At 39.3% G+C, this 12,036-nt stretch overlaps 1 protein-coding gene across 2 annotated transcripts in view; it reads left to right on the forward strand.

Moving 5' to 3' along the window:
* LOC133500532 (dysbindin-A-like) overlaps positions 1–11,716 on the forward strand; it is a 31,175-nt gene extending 19,459 nt beyond the window's left edge. The window contains exons 7-10 of one of the 2 annotated variants that reach the window (XM_061819320.1): positions 4,860–4,882; positions 10,093–10,239; positions 10,834–10,917; positions 11,040–11,716. In XM_061819320.1, coding sequence (XP_061675304.1) covers positions 4,860–4,882; positions 10,093–10,239; positions 10,834–10,917; positions 11,040–11,299 — 514 coding nt within the window. In that variant the 3' untranslated portion in view covers positions 11,300–11,716. Of the gene's footprint in view, positions 1–4,859; positions 4,883–10,092; positions 10,240–10,791; positions 10,918–11,039 lie in introns of both variants that reach the window. The other variant, XM_061819319.1, reaches the window with a different exon arrangement.
* Positions 11,717–12,036: the final 320 nt, after the last annotated feature.

Here is a 12,036-nt window from a genome sequence, read left to right on the forward strand (position 1 = left end):
CGACAGGCACCAACTACCTGATGGCCACACCTCTTGTCAGCTTCCTTAACAATAGAGACGTAGAACACGGGCCACTCAAACTTATTGTCCCCCACCCCCTGAAATGCGGATGAAGTTTTACCTGAGGTGGGAGTTTAAACTCCCTCTGGCACTGGATTCTGCCAGACATTCCCAGCAGATCCCCACAATACATTTGGGCCTGCCATGTCGGACTGGCATCTTCCCCCACCATCGTAGTCTACTCACCACTAGATGATAATAAATTGAAATCGCCACTCCTCTCTTCACCCAAGTGTCCAAAACATGCAGTCCCAAGTCCGATGATACAACTACAAAGTCGATCATCGAACTGCGACCTAGGATGTCCTTGTGCCAAGTACACATGTGAGCACCCTTACGCTTGAACATGGTGCCCGTTACGGACAATCCATGATGTGTACAGAAGTCCAGTAACAGAACACCGTTCCGATTCTGATGGGAGGCATTCCTCCCAATCACGCCCTTTCTTTCTGTCGTTGCCCACGTGGGCATTGAAGTTCCCCAGCAGAACAATGGAGTCCCCAGTGGGAGTGTTCTCCAGCAACCCCTTCAAGAACTCCAAAAAGAGTAGGTACTCTGAACTGCTGTTTGGTGTTAAGGCACAAACAACAGTCAGGACCTTTCCACTAGCCCAAAGGCGGCAGGAGGCTACCCTCTCGTCCACTGGGGTAAACACCAACATAAAGGGCCCCGAGCCAGGTGGCAATAAGTATACACCTGCTCGGCACCTCTCACCGTGGGCAACTCCATGGTGGGAAAAGAGTCCAAGCCCTGTGTGGATGTGAGTCCAACCATCTAGTCTGAACTTGTCAACTTCATACACATGCTCGTGGTAACTTCCCTGCCAGAGAGGTTACATTCCACATCCCTTAAGTCAGTTTATGTAGCCGGGGATCAGATCACCAAAGTCCTCGGCCACCTCCCACCTTATAGTGCACACAACCCCTATGCCACCCCCCCACACCCACAGGTGGTAAGCTCATGGGAAGGAGCACACATGTTACACTTTTGGGGTTTTCCCCACCGGGCCCCATGTGTGCAGGCCCAGGCACCAGGCACTCACTTTCGAGCCCCACCTCCAGGCCTGACCCCTGTTACCCACGTCCGGGCAAGGAGCCTACATTCAATTATAGACCCCATAGGGGTCTTAAAGCTGTGCTTTTGTGTGGTCCCTCTTCTTTGATTTGTTTGCCATGGGTGACCCTGGCAGGAGTGTGAAGCCCCAGACAAATTAGCTCAAAGAGATGAGCTTATGTGTTCTGAATTAAAAGCATATCCTTTCTTTCGCCATACTTCTTCCATCACTTTGGTAGAGGGTAGTCTTGGTCTCATTAGTCTATCTCTGTACGACTTTGTGAATTCCAATCTGGCTTTCCAATTCTTCCTGCTGATGAGTGGTTTGCATCTAGTGCTTTGGGCTGTGTATTTCTTTTCTTAGTCTTCTTAAAACAATGCCTTGTGATACCTTCACTCCTGCCCTGTGGAAGTCGGAGGTGATGTCACTCACTGTTGTCTCTGGGTGTTTTCTTCACAGCTCTCACGTTTCTGAGATCAACTGCCGTTGATATCCTTGGCCGAATTGTTCAATGTCTGTTTAGTACAACAGTAGTTTCTTTTCTTTCCCCACAATGTTCCAATTTGTTTTGGCTATGCCTAGTGTTTGTGCATCACCTCTGATCAATATTCACTCTACTCTCAGCTTCAAAGAGGTTTGCATTTCTTCCATAGCTTTCTGGTCAATGCAGTTTTCGCAAATGAGAGGCAAAGGAAAAAATATACTGTATGTTTAAACAACCAATCCAAAAGGCAACACCTGTGCAACTAGAATGTCACGTGTTCCAATGCTTTTGCTCACTTGAAAGGTGGGTGACTTCAAACAAAAGCTGCTCTGTCCTGTGTTGTCACACATCTAGATGTAAATACTATTAAATAAAAGCTGGAATTCTGTGCTTTTTGTCTGATATTCATTTGATCTGAAACCCCAAAATGGCTTTATTATACAACAAAACAAAATAATTCATCTTCCTGTTCAAATACTTTTGAAGGGGACTGTAAGTGCTACAAAAACACAAACCAGATAGGCCACAGAAACCTTTGCATCCAGGAACTTAAAGTTCCTGGGGTAGTAGGTGGAAGAGCCTGTCATCTCTCTGAACCCTGAACATCTTGCACCTTGAGGTATGCCAGGTCGGTTGCAATTTTGAAATGTGAATTTGAAAAACCACATCCTTGGTAGTTACTGTCTTTTTCCTTCAACACTTAACTGGTTTCTTGCGAGCGGTTTACTATTCACAACTAAACATTTGATGGTGTTGTGATTGCGCCATAAAATCTTAGATATTTTAATAGCGCTGCATCCCTTTGCGAGAGTTGATCATTTTTGACTCCTCCACGTCAGTTTGGCCCATTTTTGCCTAAAGAAGTTGCCTAACAATTATCCACACCATCATCCAGAGAATGGGTCAGGAAACTACAGTGTTGGAAGAGCTGTCTTAGTCCAAAAAAAACAATTTAGGTGGAAATGTCGAGAATTAAAAGCTTTCTTTAAGCCTTGATGGAGGGCATCACTTGCGGTGTCTATATGATCTTAACATACCTTGTTTCCAAGCAGTGACTGCAACACAGCAGTAAAATGGCTTAAACATGACAAAAGTCAAGTTTTTTTCATCCTCCTCTTGTTCATTTAAACCGCTAAAGTATCAGTTGAACAGCTTCAGAAAGTCTCACATTTCCGTCGCTCTCAATGCCATTTTCATCTCGAGTGATTGCTGAAGTTGTACTGTTCTCCTCACGTAGCATTCCAGCCTTTTAATCCCTGAGTGATAGTAGATTCCTTTACTCTGCTTCAAGTGTTTAAAAAACCACCAGAAGAGCTTCGTATGTGGATGCATTTTTTGGAAAGAATTTTAAATTAAAAATATATGTTTTGCATTTGTGGCATTAGGCATCCTGCTTTTAGGGCACCAAAACTCACGTTGTCTTCTATGGCCAAATGAGATAGAATCTTCTTCTACGCACAATTGAGGTAGATTCTTCTTCTACACCCAGTGAAAGTAAAGTCTCCTTCTCCACATAAGAAGCCTCAGTGCATGTCCAAATCCAAGGGCATTGTAGGGAACGGTCATATTTGAACCATTTCATTCAAACAAGTTTTTGTCGTACTTTTAAACTCATAGCCACTAGTGGGGGAAAAAAAAAAAAAACAAAACATTTTAACTACATTGGAAAACAGGCCCCGGGGTTCACGGTACTTGGGAAAAAAAAAGTAGTGGCTTACGGTATTCATGATTAAATGTTTATCCTAGAGAGAATGATCTACCATGTGACTACTCTGCTGTATGATGGTGTTTTAAGTTTAACTTCCATTATTGATGTTATGTATTGTCACATTGATAAAATTTATAGAACTATACATTTTTAGAACATTTTTACCATGTTGTGCCGTATTTATTTTGAGGATTCCCCTCCAAAAAAAAACAAAACAATAATGAAACATGCTTCATGTAAATTCAGACCTCTGCGTGGAAATAACATTTTGTAATCTTTCCCCCCTTACTGGGCAATAGTGTATTAAAATATTGGCTGCATTTATAAAAAAAACAGACACAGCAGCCTTTTCAAAAGGTAAGACCTACAAAAATAAGCCAGTTTTAATTGAATTCATAAAAAATAATGCACAGTCCTCTTCTGTTTTCCCTTAATGACGGCAACAGACACAAAGGAATAAGCAACAACTGCACAAGTATGTTAAATCACAGTCTGCAATTAAACCACCACCTGCTTAAATGGGGGGAAAAAAAAAAAAAAAAAAAACAGCAGACATGTTTAGCCAAAGATGGCTAACACAGTGGTACCTCTACTGACGAACATCTCGAGTAATAAAAAATTCAGGTTAAGAAATGCCTCTTTTGAAAAATATTGTCTCGAAGTATTGTACGAAGGAACATTCAGGATATGTAAGGCAAAAAGGGGCGCTGTTATTCATAGCCCCAAATTCTACCGAGTGTATCTTGGTTTGCGTGGCGCGATAGTCTGCTCTCCCATTAAGTATCGCCATAGCATCTTCCTGGCATCACATTGGCTAGGAGGGGTGTCAATGTTTACCCATGATTTATTTAATTTCTCTTGGACACTATACTGTCATTAAATCACACCAGTGCTGTCACACGCACACATTGGTATTGTACAACGTTTTCATGAGTTTTTTAGTTTATTCATTTTTTTTCACTATGGGCCCCAAGAGACTAGTGGAATTAAGTGATCTCCATGCGTACATCCCCCACAATGGCGTTTGCTTGTCACTCACCCTTCTCTTCGCATAGTCGCCCAACACCAAAGTTTATATAACATAATTTTCGTTATTTTTTACATTATGTATTTTGAATGCTTATTTTTGGTGGGGGGGACTTGGGACAGATTAGGCTATTGAAATTTAAAATGTGCTTTTACTTGTGAAAAATGTACGTAAAAAAAAAAAAAACTTCCAAAGCAAATTCATTTAAAAAACAAGAGGTACTACTGTATAGAGCAGCTATGCTCAAAGCCATTAATCATCCAGGTTTATCCAGCTGGAAGCTAGGAAATATGAGTGACGATATGATAAAAATGCTTACTTCCATAATAATTCTGCACACGGTGTAATCAAACCAGGTTCATATGGAAACTTTCCTTTGTGCAAAAGGATTTATTTTTTCCATTGATAGTTTTTCACTTTAATAACACAATTTTCTTCATTATTTTTTGTAGATCTTTTGTCAATTTAAAAGCACAAAACTTGTCTGTTATTTTATTTGGACCTTGTCTGATTTGTTTTTTTATAGGAGAGAATTGGAGACGCTGGAAGGTGAGGTGCATTACAGTTGCGAGACATGGGCACTAAGGTCATTACACAGTTACTAACAGGTCATTTTGACAAACTAAAGGAGCAAAACAGAAAAGTAAACCATGGTATAGTAAATGTTTATAATAGTTAAAGCTTGACTTTTTGACAGATTTTTATTTGGTGGGGGAGCTATTAAAGGTACTGTGACCCAAGGTTCTCTTTTCTATTAGGAAAAAAGTATTAAAGTAACTCAAGCAGTAGTATAAGCTATGACAGATAGTTCTTACTAATGACCAGCTACAAAATAGACTATTTGCAGAATCTGAGATCCAATACAAGAAGGAAAAAAGTATTAAAGTAACTCAAGCAGTAGTATAAGCTATGACAGATAGTTCTTACTAATGACCAGCTACAAAATAGACTATTTGCAGAATCTGAGATCCAATACAAGAACTTTATGAAAAACATCATAGTGATATTAAAACTCATTCACTGGGAGCCATCTCAGTTAAAATGGATATTTGACTTCTAAACCCCTCCGTGGCATTTTAAATATTAAATTAGTTATTCCTATATGTTAGTTACCTCATTTAGTCACACAAGTGAGCCAAAATATTAAAAAAAAAAAAAATTGTCCAAAAAAGTAAAGCTTTTGTATCATTCCTGATCGTTTTTTAATCTGAAAGTTAATGTGGCCTGTGGGGTTATGTTCACTATCAACTAGTAACAGGTTAAATTCAGATTGCAAATTCCATGGAATGCATGAAGCGTCAACATGACTAAGACTTAAATATGTATTGCATTACAGTGGTGTTCAAAATAATAGAAGTCCAATGTGACTAACCAGATTTATGCACATTTTCAGTATGTTTTTTCATTGCTACATGTCAAACAAGTTACCAGTAGGTGCAGTAGATTCTCAGAAAACCAACAAGACCTAGTATTCATGATGTACACAAGCTTAAGACTGTGGAATTGGGCAATTTATTTAAAGGGGTGTGTTAAAAAATATTGCAGTGTGCCGTTCAAACAGTGAGGTCATCAATTTTGTGTAAAACAGGTGTGAATTAGGTGGACCGTTTTTAAGGATGACGCCAGCACTTGAACATGCATTTCTCCTTGAAAGCCTGAGAAAAATGAGTAGTTCATTACATTGGTCTGAAGAATAGCATACTTTGATCAAAAGTTTGATTGGAGAGGGAAATCTTATAAAGAGGTGCAAAAAAATGATGGGCTCTTCAGCTAAAATGATCTCTAATGCCCTAAAATGGAGAGCAACCACCGACATGTGACAGAAAACAGAAGACAGCCATCAAAATGGATCGCAGAATAACCAAAATGGGAAAGGCTCAGCCAATGATGAGCTCCAGGATGATCAAAGACAATCTGGACAATCTTTGTCCTTTGACAGTGAGAAGACGTCAGTGTGACGCTAACCTATTTGCAAGAATCCCCTGCAAAATCCCCCTGTTAAAAAAAAGACGTACAGAAGAGGCTTCAACAGGGGTCGGAAACCCACGGCTCTCAAGCCGCTCTTACATTGCGGCTCTGCCTGGCTTTGGAGAACAAATACTTGTGTCCACTTGAAGTGTATGTTATTTGTCTCAAAAATGTGTATCATGTCTTCTTAATAAGTCAAAGTTTTTAACTCCTTTCTTCAAATCTTGTACAATTTCGGTGATCACCATTCGCCTTCTTCAGAGATGTTTGACAGCACTTGACATGCCAGCAGGCAGATTTGACAGCCGGCATGCATGGAAAGCTCTGTGCCATCAAAACTGTACAATATCTGAACTTTCCTTTCGGCTTGTCCCGTTAGAGGTCGCCACAGCGTATCATCTCTGATGAACGCATATTTATTTGACATAGTTTTACGCTGAATATCCTTCGTGACGCAATCTTTCTGCATTTTAGCCGGGAAGAGAAGCTTTTACAGCACCTGGTATCCCCAAGTGGTCTCGCATCCAAGTACTAACCTGGGCCAAACCCGCCTAGCTTCCGAGATCTGATGAGATCAAGCGTACTGAGGGTAGCAGGGCCATAAGCCGGGCAAAAATGTTTGATACTTTATAAAATTCTGGTTGTTGCTCATTTGAGCAAATTTCTTTGTAGGAATTTCACAACAAAGTATTGTATTTGTTTATTTCTGTGTTTCATTGTAGTTGGGTTTGTGAGTTGCGTGTGGTTTGTAATTTTTTTTTTTTTTTTTTTTTTTTATTAACACTTCGGCAGCACTCTCAAACAACAAGCTGCTCGGTTACACTCATTCCTCACCCTCGTTTACCTTACTCCCCCCCACTCTTAAGGGGTACTCTCATAATTACATATCTTACAGTATTTTAAAATTCACGTCAAGGCTCCGCTTCACGCTATGAAAGCCCAAAGGATGATGGCTTGATCCTAGATCGATAATTTAAATTCAGCTTTTTATTTCATTTGAAAGAGACCAACTCGGCATTTTTTTTGTAAGAGTTAATGTTTAATATGTTTGAATAAAGTTGATTTTTTTTTTTAAACTTTGAAACTCCAAAGGAACACGTCTGTGCGTGTGTGTGTGTACATATACAGTGCCTTGTGAAAGTATTCGGCCCCCTTGAACTTTTCACCTTTCGCCACATTTCAGGCTTCAAACAAAGATAATAAGATGAAAAATAAAGTAAAAATTTTTTGTCAAGAATCAACAAGTGGGGCACAATCGTGAAGTGGAAGGAAATTTATTGGATATTTTATACTTTTTTAACAAATTAAAAACTGAAAAGTGGCGCGTGCAATATTATTTGACCCCTTTACATTCAGTGCAGCAAATTCACTACAGAAGTTCAGTGAGGATCTCTGAATGATCCAATGTTGACTTATGATGATAAATGGAATCCACCTGTGTGTAATCAAGTGTCTGTATAAATGCTTCTGTTTTGTGATAAACTTAGGGTTATGTTTAAAGTGCAGAGAGCATCATGAAGACCAAGGAACACACCAGGCAGGTCAGAGATACTGTTGTGGAGAAGTTTTAAAGACTGATTTGGATACAAAGATTTTCCAAGCTTTAAACATCTCAAGGAGCACTGTGCAAGCAATAATATTGAAATGGAAGGAGTATCAGACCACTGCAAATCTACCAAGTCCCGGCCGTCCCTCTGAACTTTCACCAAGGAGAAGACTGATCAGAGATGCAACCAAGAAGCCCATGATCACTCTGGATGAACTGCAGAGATCTACAGCTGAGGTGGGAGAGTCTGTCCATAGGAGAACAACCACTCGTACACTGCACAAATCTGGCCTTTATGGAAGAGTGGCAAGAAGTAAGCCAGTTCACAAAGATATACATAAGTCTTGTTTAACGTTTGCCACAAGCCACCTGGGAGAATCACCAAATGTGGAAGAAGGTGGTCTGGTCAGATGAAACCAAAATCAAACTTTTTGGCCATAATGCGAAATATGTTTGGCGTAAAAGCAACACAGCTCATCACTCTGAACACACCATCCCCACTTTCAAACATGGTGGTGGCAGCCTCATGGGTTGGGCCTGCTTTTCTTAAGTAGGGTCAGGGAAGATGGTTAAAATTGATGTAAAAATGAATGGAGCCAAATACAGGACCATTCTGGAAGAAAACCTGTTGGAGTCTGCAAAAGACCTGAGACAGGGACAGACATTTATCTTCCAACAGGACAATGATCCAAAACTTAAAGTCAAATCTATCATGTTTCACAAATAAACGTATCCAGGTGTTAGAATGGCCACGTCAAAGTTCAGACCTGAATCCAATCGAGAATCTGTAGGCAGAGCTGAAGACTGCTGTTCACAAACACTCTCCAGCTAATCTCACTGAGCTCGAGCTGTTTTTCAAGGAAGGATGCACAAGAATTTCAGTCTCTTGATGTGCAAAACTGATACACACCCCAAGCGACTTGCAGTTGTAATTGCAACAAAAGGTGGCGCTACAAAGTATTAATGTAAGGGGGCCGAATAATATTGCACCACCACTTTTCAGGTTTTTATTTATTAAAAAAGTTTAAAATATCCAATAAATTTTGTTCCACTTCACGATTGTGTCCAACTTATTGATTCTTGATATAAAAAAAAAAAAAAAGAAAATTATATCTTTGTTTGAAGCCTGAAATGTGGTGAAAGGTTGAAAAGTTCAAGGGGGCCGAATACTTTCACAGGGCACTGTATATATTCTTTCTAAGGTGTATGGACACAAAAATTATACAACCTTAACATTTTCATTTCGGATGTCAAGATTTGTTTACGGCTCCCAGTGTTGTCTTTTCAATGGAACCAGGGTCAAAATCCCTCTTTGAGTGTTGAGGGTTGCCAACCCCTGGGCTACCATTTTTCAAACACCACATCAACTGGCCTAAAGATAAATAGCAACATTTTGTGGTCTAATGAGAGTAAACTCGTTCTTTTTGGGTCCAGGGCCGCAGACAGTATGTGTGACGACCCCCAAACTCTGAATTCAAGCCACAGAACACAGTGAAAACATTGAAGCATGGTGGTGCAAGCATGATATGGGCATATTTCTTCTCCTGTGGTGTTGGGCCTTTTTATCACATACCAGGATCATGGGTCGATTTGCATTTGTCAAAATACTTAGAGGTCATGCCCTTTAAATTAGTATTTACACAAGACTATGACCCCAAACACGCTAGTAAACATGCAAAGTCTTGGATCCAAACCAACAAAGTTAATGTCCTGGAGTGGCCAGCCCAATTCCTGCACCTTAATCCAATTTATGGTGTTTCTGAAGCAAAACCAAGAAATGTAAATTAATTCTGGAATGTCATTAAGGAATCTTGGAGTGGAATAACTGTTGAAAGGGGCCACAAATTGGTTGACTCCATGCCACACAGATGTGAAGCAGTTTAAAAAAAAAACTAGTCCGACAACTAAATATTAGTTTAGTTTCAAAGGATTGGTAAATGTAGAAACAAAAAAAGTTTGTTCAAAATCGTTGTGAGTTTTGTAAAGACAATGGCAGACTTTTTTTTTTTTTTAAACACACCCCTTTCAACAAATTGCGCAATTGCACAGTAATAAGTGTGTGTATATCATGAATGCTGGGTCTTGTTAGTTGTCTGAGAATTAACTGCACCTACTAGTAACTGACGTAGCAATAAAAAACACACTGTAAATGTGGATTAATCTGCCTAGTCAAATTGCACAGCTATAATTTTGAAAACTACTGTATGTTAACACTGTTGATAAAATGTTGTTTCCCTGTTTGAAGTGGAGCTGAATGCAGAACATAACCAGAAAGTTGCAAAGCTAGAGCAGATGAGGCAGCAGAAACTTAGAGAACGGCAAAAAGTTTATGAAGAAGCCTTTAACCAAGACCTGGAAATATACCGGTCAACTGGATGTCTTCAGCATAGAGGTAAACATCCTTCGGCTAAGCATTCTTATTACATTTTTTTTAATGCTAAAATGTATTGCACATTTCTTTATATATAGTGTGTAGTTATCTTATTGTGTAGTTTTAGAGGTGAATGAGGTAGTTGGATGTGAAGGTAAACTCAAATTAAATGCCACATCTACAGCAGCTGAAACGAGTATCCAACACATCACCATTTTTCTCACAAAATATATTTCCAAAGGTGCTATTGAGATAACACTTTCATTAGATGTTGGTAACAACCTAACTCTGTCATTGCAAACCAAGGCTTTTGTACAAACTATTAGATAAATACCAGTAGGTGTGTTCAATACTTTTTCCATCATTTCACATCATTGCACATTACTTAATTTCTGATCTTATTTGTTCTCCTTTCTTTGTATCAATTTCTTGGGTTGTTCTCAAGATCTGGTGAAATTTTCTCATCAATAGCACCTTTGCAAATATATTTAGTGAGTAAAATGTTTATTTTATGTTATGTTACTTTTGTTTTCTGCCACTGTATATTGCGCTTGTTTCTTTATGTGACTAAAGAACCAGCAGAAGCTGATATAGTTGTTCTGGATCAAATGACAGTCACCAACTTATCAGACCAGGAGGCTTTGGATGATTTCCTGAACTCTGGTGATGACTTTAGTTCTGGGGCATCTCTCACTTCAGGTAAGTCAAATCACTCGGGAGAACAAACAGTAATGGAACACAACTACGATATGGTTTCTTTTTTCCGAGGCTGTCATGTTCATGATGTTTACTTGATTCATTGTATTTCTCATCTAAATCAGGTCCAGACCTGAAGTCTAGCTCTTTGGGATCCTTAAGCAACTCACAGAGCCTAGTCCCCGACATAGGAAACCACTCATCAGACAAAGACTCTGAATGTGTTCACGATGACGATGGCATCAGTGAGGACAGTGATGAGCCTGTGGTGCAATTCGACGAGGAGGACGTTCAGGCGGACATGACATTGGTTGGCCTGCAGGATCTTGACCACGTCAGGGGCTCAGATGACAGTGACTCTCCAGGGGACATGCTCTGTGGGTAACCTAACAACCATGCCCTTGAAATGTCTCAAGGGTTAAACCCCATAATCTTTACTGCCCCCATATTTGGACTCATGCTCAGCCAACACAAGTTGTCTTTTTATTCTGAAAACAATGCAATAGACAAATCACAGATGCTTCAAATGAATGCTGGGCATATAATTAATACATATGTGTTTAGTTTTTTTTTAAATACATTTGTTACTGCTTCTGCCTAGAAAAGGAGATGAACAAGGACAAGTGTGAAACAAGTTATACCCTTTGTACTTTAAAGATGAATGGAGCGTATCAAATTGACCACCACTCTCCAGACTCCAGTTTAAACATTCCTAATTAACAAACAAAATATGCTGCCATTGGCCTGTGTCCCAAGTATATTCTTCAGTATTTATTATTTAAATTTCATTTATGTAAATCCATCCTCATGTCTGTTTATTTCATCCTTTTTTCCTTCTGTGCACACGACTCTAGCAAGTTGACTGAATCCAAATTATTAGAACATGTTTTACTGTAGCTGGTTTGACACTGCTGACAATTCAATAAGACAATCCTTGTACTGTTCATGTTAAAAAAAAACTTCATTTTTCATTTGTTTCGAAATGATATGCAAAAAGGAATCCATCCACTGCTTGTTTACGAATAGTTAGTAAAATTACTTATAAAACATAATATAAAATCGTTTTGTGAAACAAGTTTACCACCACACTTTTAAAAAAAATGGTGATCTTGCTATGCTTTG

The sequence above is a fragment of the Syngnathoides biaculeatus genome, chromosome 5 (assembly GCF_019802595.1).
Source record: "Syngnathoides biaculeatus isolate LvHL_M chromosome 5, ASM1980259v1, whole genome shotgun sequence".
Taxonomy (NCBI): domain Eukaryota; kingdom Metazoa; phylum Chordata; class Actinopteri; order Syngnathiformes; family Syngnathidae; genus Syngnathoides; species Syngnathoides biaculeatus.